Below are 17,109 nucleotides of genomic sequence, written 5' to 3' on the forward strand. Positions count from 1 at the left end.
GGTGTCATCTGCATATCTGAGGTTAATCATTAGGTATATGATTAATAGTAATATTTAACATCATTTATTTTTTACTTTTGGAAAGAGGTTTGGATGGGCCTTATACTCAAGTAACCAGACTTTTTCATATCCTCACTGCTGTCTCCTGACTAGTAATTGTTAAAGACATGAATTCACAGTTCAAGTTTCTATAAACCAATAACAGATTCAACTAGACCATTTCTATAGCAAAAGACTTACAGTGCCAAGCCAATATTAAAATGTCTTCGAAGTATGTTAGCAATGATTATCAGTATTTTCCTTTCCATATTTCATGTGAAATCCTATGTAGAGTCAGGGCAAATATTGCATGCACTATTATCCTGTCAAAAAAATTTTATTGAGAAGGCATATAGTTTAGATATTAGAAATAAGCCAGGAAAAACAAGTAAGGTTGAAGTGGCAGAGACTCTAAGATCTAGTGAATATTATATTATCAGGTTTTGATGCAGATAGAGTACTGCAGAAAAGCATTAATGTAAATATATAAGACTGGATGGCAGACTTCGAAGGAATATACAGTAAATTAAGAAAAATTGGTATGAACTCAGTTTGTCAAGGGAACTCAACATTGGAAAAGTATATATCTTTTAAATACAATCAAACTGCAGTTTAGAAAAATCAAAGTAAACTATTCCATTTCTTTATATGTTCAGGCATCCTAAAAAAGAAAATCAGTACTTTTGTTTTCAGTCTACAATTGGATATTTAAAACTGAATCACTTTTGACAAAATTTCTACTTGTTAAAGTTCTCCTGTGAATGATTATTCTTTTTATATTTTTTGGGTAGTATTTATGACAAATTTCTTTGTCTTTAACAAATACTGTTGTAGTAAATATACGTAAAAGATAAGAGATGGTGGTTTACACTTCAAGTAAGTCTTCAGGGAGGGGGGGGAAACAAATTCTTTTTTGGTTGAAGGGTGTGTATTTTATATATTTCTGTGGCTAAAAATGTTGCCAATTACCCTGAATAAGTTGTATGTGAATGAGTGTTTTTGTTTGTACCTACTTAAACCAAGAGCTAATTATAATAGGAATAAATTAAATTAGATTAAATGTGCAAAGTAAAATCCTGAATAAATGGTTCAAAGTGCAAATTTTGAATTTGTGTGTGGTAAGAGAAACCTTCATCTGGATTCCTAACTCCTAATTTCTTTATTCCTTGCCATGTGTCTGATTTCAAGCCCCCGTAAGCCCTACTCAATACTCTCCTGCACAGTTGTGTCTCCTAGACAACGCTCCTCCTTGAAAGTTTATTTAGCTCCAGATTTTAAAAGGAAATTCTGTAAGCTGCAACTATTTGAAACTAGGATAGGGACTCTGAGGTAGAATCAGGGAAAAGACCAAGATTATTCTATTTCCGATTTGAGGAAAGGTATAGAGAAGAGAAGGTCACTGATTAAATGACAAAGAAAACACACCGAGCTGACAGAAGCACAAGAAAGGTGACATGAGTGACTGTATTTCTAGTTAAACATATGTAAACAGCCCCCTTAAACAACAGTGTTTGCAACACTGTTATTGCTAGGTTAGAATTATTTAAAAACACTTTTTGGCATGTATTGATAAGATATGTCAGGAGAGTGTGTAATTTCCTCAGTTCTGTCTCACTGCAACAAAGATTTAAAATGGTGGACCAGTGTTACAGCTTCATTACAACGCAGAGTTTTATTTGGTAAAGAAAGTCCATCCTCACGCATGAAGGTGAGCTGACCTTGCAGGAGAGGCCTCAGCCGGTCTTGGCTCCCTCTTTTTATGTGTTTTGGCTCCTCCCACCTGGCCTTCCCTATGCAAACTAGGGCTAGCCAGGAAGGGGGCCTGTTTGTTTCACCTGAGGTTCTCACTCTGGTCCACGAATTTTTCCTTTGTTCCCTTTCCACGGGCTTTGCCCCTTTTTTTGTCTATCTGTCAGCCACTGCCATTTTGGACTCCTTTTTCTATTCTAACTATTCCAAAACCAGTGCAAGAAAGGTTAGCCACATAACATTAAGATTTGTGTTTGGTCTGCTTCCTCTGTTGCTTAAGGTCAGTGAGTTCCAAAGAGTATGTATGTCATCTTTTGGTTCTTTGGCTTTCCTGAGGAGAAATACACAAAAGGTTAGAAAATGATTTAAAATTTATGATGACAACTTGAAGATATCATTTGGACAAAGAAAAGTCAGGATGGGGAATATATATAAAATGAAGGTGTAATTCAAACCTTCAAGTATCATTCAGTCTATTAAAACTTTAATCTGTTGCACAGTCTGTGGGCTTAAGGACTCCTATTAGATGACCCTGATGTTGTGGTACAGTTCACAGACTCAGATTCTTTATGGAATACACTTTGTTTTCTGTCCAAAAATAACAGACTCTCTTTTCCAAGAAAATGGATATATACTCATATAAATAAATGTTTGTATATAATTTTAGGAAGTCTTTGGCTCCCCTTGAAGTCATCAATGAAGAATTTCAGATTATTAAAAGCTTAATATTCTATATATAAGTTCTGTTTCATTGACATCATGAGCAACAGCATCTTCATGTAAGATTGACAGGGCATTTAAAAGAAAAGAAACAAAGCCCAGGGTGCATTTGATATCAAACTCGAACATTTACAGGCTTCCCTCGTGGCTCAGCTGGTAAAGAATCCACCTGCAATGTGGGAGACCTGGGTTTGATCTCTGGTTTGGGAAGATCCCCTGGAGAAGGGAAAGGCTACCCACTCCAGTATTCTGCCTGGAGAATTCTATGGACTGTATAGTCCATGGGATGGTATTTCAGACACGACTGAGCCACTTTTACTTCCACTTTCTTTGGAACATTTCACAGATAGTTTCAATTGTTTTTTCCTCCAGAAAGACGTGAAAAATCTTAAAGGAGCCTTTAAGTAATCTCCAGATTTATTTTACTAGTTGTTTTTACTTTTCTATTCTCAGATTCTTTAAATAGTTTTAGCCTTTAACTTTAGCTCTTCTTTCGAATTAGCCTAAGTGCTTTTTTTTCTCTAAATACCATTTGAATAAGTTTCAGTCTTAAAAATCCAGACTTTACATATATGACAGTTTAAATTCTCAGTTGAGAACATATATCGACACCCTAGAGACATTCATGTTTTATTATTACAAACTGTACCATCTATTTTGGTCCAATTCAGAGACACTATCAACACTCTCAAAAGATTCATCCAAGAACCATTTTCTTTTCAGAAAGAAACGTTCTGAAAAATTTTGCATAGTCTGCTTAAGCTTAATCTCCATGTGATTCAGTGTTTAATCTTTGTGTTTTGGTTAGGATTATTGTGTTGGTGTTTTCACCTTAATGGGAAATAAAAGAAACCGAGCTGTGTAAATGCTTCTTGCCTTGCCACAGAGCACCATGCTTGCTCTCCTGGGCTGCTGGGCCGCTTTGGAACATAGGTAGGGAAAGACCAGCCCTGTTGTAAAACACATTTCATCTCAGCTTTTGTTCTCTTGCATTATAGGACAAAGCACAGTGGAAGTTGCCCTGTGGCACAGTGTTAGCTCTTTATAGTTCTATACACAGAGGTCTTACAAAAATGTGTTTAACAAAATTGAACATTAAAAAAAATTAAATTATTTGTAAGAGTTGCAGAAAAGATTAAAAAGTAAGTAGTAACTTTCCTGAGGGTGAAAAAATAAAAGTAGCTGGTAGTTTAATTTACATCATATATATGAGTCATTTGGATTTTCCTGGTAACCCAGTGGTGAAGAATCCATCTGCAATACAGAAGCCTCAGGAGATGAAAGTTCAGTCCTTGGGTCAGGAAGTTCCCCTTGAGGTGGGCATGGCATTCCACTCCAGTATTCTTGCCAGGAGAATCCCATGGACAGAGGAGCCTGACTACAGTCCATAAGGTTGCAAAAAATCGGACACTACTGAGCAAGCAAGCATTGATTCATTTAACAATGTTTTCTCCGTTATAATTAAAATCTCACCATAAATAACCAATACAGTTAAGATTAAATATATCCTGTGCAGAAGTCTGTTCGATTTTTAAATTTTCTGTTGATTTTCTTTTGATTAGTGAATCATATAAAAGACCAAAAGACTGAATATTTGATCATTTATATAATCATAACACACTTTTGAAGCCAGAGTAGAGCACGACTTTTGAAACACTACTGGAAAATATGACATCTTTTTCTCAGAGCTTCAGGACTCTTTCTTAAAGCATTCCTTTGTAAATTAAACTTAAGATCATTATCATAAACTGATGTTTAGGAGATGGGAGAAGCAAAGTCTACCGGCTATCCCAATGAGTTTCCTTAGCCCGCACTTCCTTTGTATAGACTATCATAAGGCTTTATGGGGCTTTAAAATCCTAGAACTTCTCAAGGACAAAACATCTTTGGCAGCAATACAGTGAATAGTCCATAATGGATTTCCAGGATGTGTTTCTAAGATGAGGCACAGAGAGATTTGGGGCAATGTTTCATGTTTTCTAAATTACTAATAGAGACCCAAATATCATTTGGGGGTATGGCAAGATGGCCAGGCATTCAGACTCTGAAGCCCGATTGTCTGGCTGCAAGCCCTGGCTCTGCCAGTTTCTCAGTGTGTATCCTTGGACAGGTTCCTTCAACTCTCAGTGAATCCGTAATCATATCTGTTAGATTGAACTAGTGATTACGCTCACTGCAGGTCCTGGCATGAGGATTAAATGAGTTAACACATGTACAACTCTCAGAGCAACATCCAGCACATTGAAAAACTTATTTGTTAAGTCAGTAGTTATTACATATGTTCTGATTTAGATGTAATATCTATTTTTAAATTATACACAGGAAAAGTTTTTACAGAAAGAAACCAAGAACAAACGTGATATGAAATTATTTGACAAGCAGTTTAGTTTTGTTTTGAACTTAGCATAAGTTTCATTTTCATGTTTTGAACACTTCACAGTATTACGAGTTTATAAGGATTCTCTGGTGTGTTTTGTTCATTGCTGCCTAATGTCATGTCTGACTCTTGCCCCCCATGGACTGTAACCCACCAGGCTCCTCTGTCCATGGGATTCTCCAGACAAGAATACTGGAGTGGGTTGCCATTTCCTTCACCAGGGGACCTTCCTGATCCAAGGATTAAACTTGGGTCTCTTATGTCTTCTACACTGCAGGTGGATTCTTTACCAACTGAGCCACAAAGGAAACCCCAATATTAATTAAACTATTGATTATTATATAATCAATTATTTCTTTCACAATAGAGGGAAATATAAAAGTCAAAAATCAACTAATTTCAATGTATATTCCTTTAATTTGATTATTATAACATTACTTTTTATGTGCTGATGTACTAAAAAATCAAGAAAGCCATTCTTAATTCAAATGTTACTAAAATCTTATAATATGGTTAGTGTCTTACTTTGGAAACCACGATCTAAATCAGACTTCTTTGGTAGTAACTAACTTTCATTGTCAACAAGACACTTCTAGTTAAAGAGACATCCTTTTGCCCATATGTGATTTCCAGTGGAAAGAACGAAAGTACTGAATATTACTGAAGTTAATTGATGCAGATGGTATACCACTGCTTTCTGGGACTGTCAAGGAAATTATATTTCGTTTCTTTAGCCTCATATCTTTGACTTACTCTCAATCCAGAAGTGATACTATTTTCATAAATGCAGAAAACCCCCCTAATTTCTGCTCAACTGTTTTATCACAGAATAAAATAATTTATTCTTCAGTATTAATCCAAAGGTATTTGGATCACTTCTGAATTTTAAAAACAAAGTAAAGCAATTAAGAGAAAGCATTGAATGAAATGAACAACAATTATTATACATATTTAGAAGTTTCAAACAGTTCTGAGATTAAAATCAATTCCAGAGTAACTTAAGATATATTGGTAGGGGCAGAAATCTGCAAATAAAGTACAGAAGACACAGATGGCTTTTTAGATAGAAGTAAGAATCTACTTCTTGCAGATACTCTATATTATAGAATGATATTTAAATATGCACACTATACCACCCTTATGGCAGAAAGCAAAAAAAGAACTAAAGAACCTCTTCATGAAAGTGAAAGAGGAGAAGGAAAAAGTTGCCTTAAAACTCAACATTCAGAAAACTAAGATCATGGCATCTGGTCCCATCACTTCATGGGAAATAGATGGGGAAACAGTGGAAACAGTGGCTGACTTTATTTTTCTGGGCTCCAAAATCCCTGCCAATGGTGACTACAGCCATGAAATTAAAAGACGCTTGCTCCCTGGAAGAAAAGTTATAACCAACTTAGACAGCATATTAAAAAGCAGAGACATTACTTTGTCAACAAAGGTCCATCTAGTCAAAGCTATGGTTTTTCCAGTGGTCATGTATGGATGTGAGAGTTGCATTGTAAAGAAAGCTGAGCACCAAAGTATCGATGCTTTTGAACTGTGGTGTTGGAGAAGATCTTGAAAGTCCCTTGGACTGCAAGAAGATCCAACCAGTCCATCCTAAAGGAAATCAGTCCTGAATATTCACTGGAAGGACTGATGCTGAAACTGAAACTCCTATATCTTGGCCACTTGATGTGAAGAACTGACTAACTGGAAAAGACCCTGATGCTGGGAAAGATTGAAGGCAGGAGGAGAAGGGGATGACAGAGGATGAGATGGTGGAATGGCATCACCAACTCAATGGACACGAGTTTGAGTAAACTCCAGAAGTTGGTGATGGACAGGGAGGACTGGCATGCTGCAGTCCATTGGGTCACAAAGAGTCAGGCATGACTGAGCAACTGAACTGAACTCCTCCATTATGATTTAATCAATCTCATGTGACTGAACATGAAGGAGGTGTTAATATTATGTATAAATATACAAATGAGGAATGTATATAGTGTACAAATGAGGACTCTGAAGCAGTGAGATAAGTGAGTTATGATAGGGCACTTGCCCAAAGTGAAAGTCTTCAGCAGCATGCACTCTGACTCTAATCTCGTATCTTCTGCCTGCACTACGCTAGTACATAAGGTGTAAGGTAATAAACCATCACAGTTTGCCTGGGACACAAGGACTGCCATGATAAAACCAGGAATTAACTGTATCATATAAAACATGTAACTATCAAATTGGGTTAAAGATGTACTGAGCAGGGCTATGCCCATCAGAACAGAACCCAGTTTCCCCCTCACTCAGTCTCTCCCATCAGGAAACTCCATAAGTCTCTTATCCTTATCCATCAGAAGGCAGACAGAATGAAAACCGTAATCACAGAAAATTAATCAAACTGATTACATGGACCACAGCATTGTCTAACTTAATGAAACTATGAGCCATGCTGTGTAGGGCGAGCCAAAACAGACAGTTCTTGGTGGAGAGTTTCACCAAAACGGGGTCCACTGGAGAAGGGACCACTTCAGTGTTCTTGCCTTGAGAACTCCATGAACAGTATGAAAAAGCAAAAGACAGGACACTGAAAGATGAACTCTCCAGGTTGGTAGGTGCCCAGTATGCTACTGGAGAACAGTGGAGAAATAAATCCAGAAAGAATGAAGAGATGGAGCCAAGGCAAAAATTACACCCAGTTGTGGATGTGACTGGTTATGGAAGTAATGTCCAATACTAAAGAACAATATTGCATGGGAACCTGGAATGTTAGGTCCATGCTGCTGCTGCTGCTAAGTCACTTCAGTCATGTCCAACTCTGTGTGACCCCATAGACGGCAGCCCACAAGGCTCTCCTGTCCATGAATCAAGGTAAATTGGAAGTGGTCAAACAGGAGATGGCAAGGGTGAACATCAACATTTTAGAAATCAGTGAACTAAAACGAACTAGAATGGCTAAATTTAACTCAGATGACCATTATATGTACCACTGTGGGCAAGAATCCCTTAGAAGAAATGGAGTAGCCTTCACAGTCAACAAGAGAGTCTGAAATGCAGTACTTGGCTGCAGTCTCAAAAAACTACAGAATGATCTCTGTTCGTTTCCAAGGCAAACCATTCAGTATCACAGTAATCCTTGCCCCAACCAGTAATGCTGAAGGAGCTGAAGTTGAACAATTCTATGAAGACATACAAGATCTTCTAAAACTAACACCCAAAAAAGGTGTCCTTTTCATTATAGGGGACTGGAATGCAAAAGTAGGAAGTCAAGTGATACCTGGAGTAACAGGCAAATTTGGCCTTGGAGTACAGAATGAAGCAGATCAAAGGTTAACAGTTTTGCCAAGAGAACACACTGGTCATATCAAACACCCTCTTCCAACAACACAAGAGAAGACTCTACACATGGACATCACCAGATGGTCAATACCAAAATCAGATTAATTATATTCTTTTCAGCCAAAGATGGAGGAACTCTATACAGTCAGAAAAAACAAGACTGGGAGCTGACTTTGGCTCAGAACATGAACTCCTTATGTCAAAATTCAGAGTTAAATCGAAGAAAGTAAGGAAAACCACTAGACCATCCAGGTATGACCTAAATCAAATCCCTTATGATTATACAGTGGGGGTGACACACAGATTCGAGGAATTAGATCTGAAAGACAGAATGCCTGAAGAACTATGGACAGAGGTTCATGATACTGTACAGAAGGCAGTGATTGACACCATCCCCAAGAAAAAGTAATGCAGAAAGGCAAAATGATTGTCTGAGGAAGCCTTACAAATAGCTGAGGAAAGAAGAGAAGCAAAAGGCAAAGGAGAAAAGGCAAGATATACCCATCTAAATGCAGAGTTGCAAATAGCAAGGGGACATAAGACAGCCTTCCTCAGTGATCAATGCAAAGAAATAGAGGAAAACAATAGAATGGGAAAGGCTAGAGATCTCTTGAAGAAAATTAGAGACACCAAGGGAACATATCATGCAAAGATGGGCACAATAAAGGACGGAAATGGTATGGACCTAACACGGAAGCAAAAGATATAAAGAAGAGGGGACAAGAATACACAGAAGAATTATACAGTAAAGATCTTCTTGACCCAGATGACCATGATGGTTTGATCACTCACCTAGAGCCAGACATCCTAGAATGCAAAGTCAGGTGGGCCTTAGGAGGCATCACTGCAAACAAAGCTAGTGGAATGATGGAATTCCAGTTGAGCTTTCAAATCCTAAAAGGTGATGCTGTCAAAGTGCTATACTCAATATGCCAGCAAATTTGGAAAACTCAGCAGTGGCCAAAGGACTGGAAAAAGTCAGTTTTCATTCCAATCCCAAAGAAAGGCAATGCCAAATAATGCTCAAACTACCACACAATTGCTGTCATCTCACACACTAGTAAAGTAATGCTTAAAATTCTCCAAGCCAGGCTTCAACAGTACACGAACTGTGAGCTTCCAGATGTTCAAGCTGGTTTTAGAAGAGGCAGAAGAACAAGAGATCAAATTGCCAGCATCCATTGGATCATCAATAAAGCAAGAGAGTTCCAGAAAAATATCTACTTCTGCTTTACTGACTATGCCAAAGCCTTTGACTGTGTAGATCACAACAAACTGTGGAAAATTCTTAAAGACATGGTAATACCAGACCACCTTACCTACCTCTTGAGAAATTGTATGCAGGTCAAGAAGCAACCGTTAGAACTGGACATGGAACAACAGACTGGTTCCAAACTGGGAAAGGGGTGTGTCAAGGCTGTATATTGTCACCCAGCTTATTTAACTTATATGCAAAGTACATAATGAGAAATGCTGGGTTGTATGAAGCAAAAGCTGGAATCAATATTGCTGGGAGAAACATTAATAATGTCAGATATGCAGATAACCCCGCCCTTATGATAGAAAGCGAAGAAGAACTAAAGACCCTCTTAATGAAAGTGAAAGAGGAGAGTGAAAATGTTGCCTTAAAACTCAACATTCGAAAAACTAAGATCATGGCATCTGGTCCCATCACTTGATGGCAAATAGATGGGGAAACAACGAGAGACTTTATTTTGGGGGCTCCAAAATCACTGCAGATGGTGACTGCAGCCATGAAATTAAAAGACGCTTGCTCCTTGGAAGAAAAGCTATGACAAACATAGCCAGTATGTTAAAAAGCAGAGACGTTACTTTGCCAACAAAGGTCCATCTAGTCCAAGCTATGGGTTTTCTGGTAGTCATGTATGGATATATGGATGTGAGAGATGGACTATAAAGAAAGTCGAGCACCAAAGAATTGATGCTTTTGAACTGTGGTGTTGGAAAAGAGTCTTGAGAGTCCCTTGACGGCCAGGAGATCCAACCAGTCCATCCTAAAGGAAATCAGTCCTGAATATTCATTGAAAGGACTGATGCTGAAGCTCCAATACTTTGGCCACCTGATATGAAGAACTGACACCTTAGAAGAGACCCTGATGGTGGGAAAAATTGAAGACAGGAGAAGAGGATGACAAAGGATGAGATGGTTGGATGCATCACCAACTTGATGGACATGAGTTTGAGCATGTTCCAGGAGTGGTGATGGACAGGAAATGTGGCGTGCTGCAGTCCACGGGGTCGCAAAGAGTCAGGACTGAGCGACTGAACTGAACTGAACTATCAATTGTTTTTACTTTGCTGTAGGATATCAAAGAATTTTTATATCAACACCAAAGTACAGTAAAATATGGAAATGGTCCCTTTTTATAAAACTATTTTTTCTTGCCTAAGGTACAATTATGATAATAAGGGGAAATCAGTAACCATACCCAAAAGGAAAAAAAAATAAAGGTTCACCACCATTTTTGAGTGGCAGCTATTGCCAGACTCTGTGTCCATTGTATTTTTTTTTCATCTACTCCTTTGAAAAAGTATATATGATATGTAATATTATCCTCATTGTATAGATGCAAAAGCTAAAGAACTAAAATATCTTGCCCAAGATCATGAAGGTAGCATAGCTGAAATTGGAATTATGCTTTTTTTCTGTTCAAAACCATATTTTCATAATGCAGAGTCAGTTCAGTTCAGTCGCTCAGTCCTGTCCAATTCTTTGCCGCCCTGTAGACTGCAGCACGCCAGCCTTCCCTGTCCATCACCAACTTCTGGAGCTTGCTCAAACTCATGTCCATCGAGTTGGTGTGCCATCCTGCCATCTCATCCTCTGTTGTCCCCTTAATACAAATAATTTAGAATTAAAGTCCATTGATTTGCCATTCTGTTATTTCAGTAGCTGCTCTAGGTCTAGAATTATTCTTAGAAAACATCTTTATTTGTGTGTTCCTTTTGACATTCCAGTCAAAAAAAGAAAAATTGAGTACCTTGTAGGGACTGCACTCTGTGTTAAATGTAGACAGTGAACTTACAGACACAAATTAAACACCAGTCCTGACCTCAGTGGCATTTTAAAGAAGGAGGCAGACACCTATGTAGTTAGTATCAAAGTCATACCTAGTAAGTGTTATATAATTTCTTGATTAAATGTAAACAGAAGAAAAAGTAAACAATAAATCTTCCTAAAACAAAAAGTGATTCACAGGAGAATTGACAGTGGAGATGGTATTTAAGTTTCTGTGTTGTTTTTTTTTTTTTTTAACAAAGAAGTATATGACTTTACCAAATGGAGAGAGTATGACGGCAGTCTTCCAAGGAGAAGAGGAAGGTACAAGTAAAGTCATTCTTAGAGAATTATGAGTCCCCTAGAGAATCTGAAAAACAGGAGGTAACAGAACTAAGGTGGTAAAAGATAACAAAGGAAACAAAGGTAGAGGAGAGACTGAGAAGGAATGTAGTTGCCAAGCAGTTTGGACTTTAATCCTGAAGAAACAATGCAATAGGTAAAACAATCTTTAGTCCTTTATAGCAATTCATTACTTATTTCTGTCCACCTTTCCACTATACACTCCATGAGAGCTGAATCTTGTATTGATTGGAGATGTTTCTCCAGAAACCAGAAGAGTACTTGATGCCTAGTAGGCACTTAAATATGTATATGTGCTATATTGCTGAATGTTTAAAATAAATATTATGTAAGCATTAACAGGGACAACCAATAAACGATTATTGTAGTAGGTCAAGCAAGAGAAACAAATGCAGAATGTGAACAGTGATAATAGATTTTGTATACAGTCAGCACCACTTAATAACTTATGGACTAAGAAGGGTTTGATAAAGTAGAGAATCCAACATTGCAATAGAGTTGCAAACCTGGGTTATTAGATGCATGGTGGTGTCTTAACCAAAACAGGAATAGAAGAGGAAAAGAAAGTTCAAGAGAAATTTTTTAAGTTTGTATTTGAATTCACTGAGAACATGATTCACTGGGGACATGATCTGATACTGGCAGGCAACAATGTTAAGAAAACAGTCCTCCAATTTTAGTTCTTGTGAATGAAAATAATTCTTTAATATATAATGTTCAAATTTATGTCATCCACATCCTTTGAAAGCCTTCAGTTCAGTTCAGTTCAGTTCAGTCGCTCAGTCATGTCTGCCTCTTTGCGACCCCATGAATCGCAGCATGCCAGGCCTCCCTGTCATCACCAACTCCTGGAGTTCACTCAGACTCACGTCCATCGAGTCGGTGATGCCATCCAGCCTTAGAGGGATAAGAAAACCATTTCATTTGTTATCAAATCCATTTGAGATTATAATTATAATTCATTATTAGTACAGCAGAAACAGGGAGGTAGAAATAAATAACAAGCTCAAAAAGTCCTGAATTACAACATGGGAGGAAAAAATACAAGCAGTCTAGTTGTCAATCCAAATTATTATCACAAATTTTGTTATCTATTAGACAAAATGTGGATGCTATATAATGCTAAATAAACTACCATTGATTTAAATCTGTAATAGTTTTAGGGTTGTTGAGATTTGTTAGATTCTTAATAATACTGAGAAATTGTACATGAGAAATTGCCAAGCTGATACAAAACATTACATCCAGCTAAAACTCATTATTTATAGGAAAATGTTGAATCTATAATCTCCTTTCAGAGCCTTCTCTGAGTCCTAAAAAAGGGGGACACTTTCACTCCCAAAATATTTGCCCCCACATTTCGAGAAACATTTAAAGAATACCTCTCTTTTGTTTCCTTTAACAACAGTCTTATCATTGTATGGTTTCTCAATACCTCCTGTATAAAAATCATCATATGTATTAAGGTGCAAATTTGAAAAAGATTCATTAGTTAATCATCTATAAAAGTCCTGGTTAAAGAAAATTATTGTTCTCTATAAGAGAAAAAGATGACATTGGATTTTGTGATTCATTGTGTTCAGAATATAAGTGATTTCTTATAGAATCTTGATTCTAATGCAGTTCAAAATATCTGTAACAATATCTGGGCTATTCATGAAGGAAAACCAAAGAAATTTCACTTTTTGTGTGACTTGTAGAAGTGTTTACGTAGAGTTCTTTAACTGGTAAGGCTTCTAAAAAAAGGATCTGAGAATTTTGAGATGACTAACTTTCAAGAACCATGGAGCTTGTCTGTTCATTTCAGTGCAATGTGAATACTAAGTTAATCCTGGGACATGAGGCACTTAGGGTAACTGATACTGGGAAGACCCAGAGGGATGGAATGGGGAAGGAGGGGGGAGGGGGGTTCAAGATGGGGGACACATGTACACCCATGGCTGATTCATGTCAATATATGGCAAAAAACCACCACAATTTTGTAAAGTAATTAGCTTCCAATTAAAGTAAACAAATAATTTTTTTAAACTATAAAAATGGAAATAAGCTGAAATATTTTGAAAATATTTAATATAAAAAAGAATCACATCCAAATGTATTTTCTAAGAGCAAAAATGCAACATATAATTTCTACATATTTAACAATAACACTGATTCAGGAAATCAGTCCTGAATATTCATTGGAAGGACTGATGCTGGAGCTGAAACTCTAATATTTTGTCCACCTGTTGTGAAGAACTGACTCATTTGAAAGGACCCTGATGCTAGGAATTGAAGGTAGGAGGAGAAAGGGATCACAGAGGATGAGATGGTTGGATGGCATCACCGACTCAATGGACATGAGTTTGAATAAACTCCTGGAGTTGGTGATGGACTGGGAGGCCTGGCGTGCTGCAGACCATGGGGTCGCAAAGAGTCAGACATGACTAAGCGACTGAACTGAACAATAACACAGAAAAAGCACTGTAACCAATAGACTTCTCTCACCTAACCTCATCTTTGAAGAATACCATCCTAACTTTGATAATTTCCACTATACTTATCAATTGTAAACTTGTAATCTTCACAGTGTAACTAACTTCCTATAGAAAACCACTAGGAAGCAAATTACAGGTTAGATACCATCAGTATTCTAAAAAAAAAAATGCCTTAGTTTAATAACACATGCTTTCAATTGATGCTACTGAACAAAATACAAAAGACGCAGCACTGGGGTGTGAAACTTTTAATTTATAAGAAACCGGGGGAGTCTTCATTTGATACTCTATTATCTTTAATGAGAAGATGAAACATCACCGATGAATTTTAAGATTGTATAAAGGTATCTCCCAAGAAGTTATAGACAGAACTAATTCCAAAGCACTTTGTATTCACATAGATTAGAATCTTGCTGAAATACTTCAGTGTTAGTCTCTTAGGAATTGTGAAAATGATGAGAAAAATCACTTTGTTTCTATGAAGCACCTATTCTGCTTAGCTCTATGGGAGGTGACCTTGAGAAATCCAGTAAATAGAGATACAAAGCATCTATGGGAAGGTGGAGGGAAAAACAACCTACTACAAAACCAGGAACACTTTTCCTAATGCAGACAATAGATATGATGGGAATGCAACTATTAGGAAATGTCACCATGGGAGACTTTCAAGGTAGGGTACAGTTTATAAATTCTAGGGAGATGTGAGGTATGATTAGGGAAGGAAACAAGTTGGGAGATAATCCTGGCAGGAGAATACCAAAAAGAAAGGGAGAAGGAAACAGGACTGAACAAATATAGGTGAGAATGACAGCTGATGAGCCAGTAAATGAAAAGACTGGTTAGGAGCAATACAGTCCACCCCTGGAGAGGATTGGCTGACAGGATGGGCCCTACAGTTCTGATCTATAAAACACACCTGAGAGGTACCTTTGGCACAGAAGTAAGAGCTTAAGCTCTCAGACAGACTGCTTGATACTGCCACTTCCCAGCTGTTGGATTTTGGACAAATAATTTAATTTTCTATGCCTCAATTTCTCTGGGTAATAGGGAATGTCAGTTTTTTTAAATATATTTTTATTTGTTTTAAAATATATTTTTAGAAAATAAATATGTTTCTCTGACAGCAGTGGTCAAGATAGATAGAAAAGTGCTACTATGAAAAGAACTTGGGCAGTCATTGCAATAACCCAGGTTTTGTCTTAACATCCATAATCTATTATCATTCAAACTGGAATATTGAGTTCATAATTTTTATATTTAAGTATGAAAAGAACCTCTTATTCTCCCCACCTTGCCAACCAAGTGTTTGCATCCAGCTCCTGTCTTCAAGCTCCCTGGAATCAATGGCCAAATAAAGGATTTCATGACAGATTCTCAGATTTAAAGCCTGAATCTTCTAGATCCCTTCAGTAGTGCTGACAATTCATTTGACCTCTATATTTTCTGATTTTTTTTAATATGTATTTGGGTGAAATTAATGACTTTAAGGAAATTTGCCAAAATGGGAAACTTCTTTGGATTCTAATTCTATACATGATAAATGGGGATCTTTATTACTACATTTAACCTTTAGCACATTTTTCTCTAAAATACAGATTCAAATGTAAAATCTAGCATTTGCAGACATTGTACTAATTTGTTCCAGTCACCCTTTATAACCCTTAAGGCTTTGAGTTCATAAAAGGGACATGAATTACAATATGAGATCTAATATTTCCATCACTGGTACACATAATTTCTTTCCAGATCTTCTTTGTGCTCCTGAGGAAAAACTCTGTGCATAGTGCAGATTGACTTGCTAAAAATCCCAGTGAGAAATGAGAAATATAGAAGTAAAAAGCAAATATATCATACATGTTTATTTCAGATAAATATAATTTTCCCTCCCTAAAATGAGTTTATCTTTTAAACTAGGGCAATTGGGCAGAACAAATAGATTCTCTTCTTTGAAAAAGAAAACAGCTATTTATGTTGAATATTCTATCTATTAGAGGTATATTAGGAACTGTAACAATTGCAAATAGATATGATAAAAAAGAAATAAATGATGTTCAGCTTCTGATTTTAGCTTCTGCACTAGACTATGAAATCAGAGTTATTTACTTTTCATGTACTGCCATCATAGTTCTGTTGATCTAATCTATGTCCAATAAAGACCTGATCAAGAACTATTACAAATCCCACCAACTTTGTAGCATTCATCAATCTACTGGTGTTTTTCTACTTAAAAGACCTTAAAAGTAGACTATGACTGATGACTTATACTTTCTTAAAGAGAATTTATGAATTTCTTCTTTCTGCTTTGCTTTTAGGAGTATTTTGGAAGGCTAAGTCTAATGTAATTCTGCCATAATTACTGCATCACTGGATGAGAAGTTGTACCACAGCTGCCAGAGCAGTTCCAGTAACTGCTTAAACTCTGACTTCAGCTTGTTGATTGTCTTTTAAGGAAAAGCTCAGGACAACATAATCTAAACAAGTGATTGCAGGGCCTTAGAAAAGGAAATGCTTAATTTCTTAGTAATTCATATTGTAATTCATGTTCTTTTTATGAACTCAAAGGAAATAATGCTATAAAAATGGAGAACTGTGTATGTTTAATATTTATAGAAGCATGTTGGAAAATGAAGTTCCTACTAATAAAATACAAATAATTTAGCTGCCACAGCTGGAAATCTCTAACTGTAGCACATATTTCTGTAATTGCTCTAATCCTTATATATTCTCTTGCTCTTTTGGCAGGCAGACCAGTAATGATTGTGGTGGAATATATGGAGAATGGATCCCTAGACTCCTTTTTGCGGGTGAGGTATTCTTTTCTGATGGCATTTAAATGAGCTATTTTGAGTTCTAGATTTAAAACATTTATCATAAATTAATTTTTCCATAATGTTATTCATGGATTCTTCCATAAAAAATGGCAGCAATTTCTCTAGGGTGCATTTCTCTGATACTTTGATACGTTAGAGCTACTGAGATGGGGAAGTATATACACATGATAATCTGATTTCTCCTATAAATTGACTTGCCATATCAAATATACATATTTC

The 17,109-nt window shown here is 36.7% G+C and overlaps 1 protein-coding gene across 1 annotated transcript in view; it reads left to right on the forward strand.

Moving 5' to 3' along the window:
• The window catches only part of EPHA6 (EPH receptor A6), a 959,528-nt gene that overhangs the window by 804,153 nt on the left and 138,266 nt on the right, over positions 1-17,109 (forward strand). Inside the window, exon 13 of the mRNA XM_052649809.1 lies at positions 16,802-16,863. Coding sequence (XP_052505769.1) covers positions 16,802-16,863 — 62 coding nt within the window. The remainder of the gene's footprint in view (positions 1-16,801; positions 16,864-17,109) is intronic.

This window comes from Budorcas taxicolor, chromosome 1 (genome assembly GCF_023091745.1).
Source record: "Budorcas taxicolor isolate Tak-1 chromosome 1, Takin1.1, whole genome shotgun sequence".
Taxonomy (NCBI): domain Eukaryota; kingdom Metazoa; phylum Chordata; class Mammalia; order Artiodactyla; family Bovidae; genus Budorcas; species Budorcas taxicolor.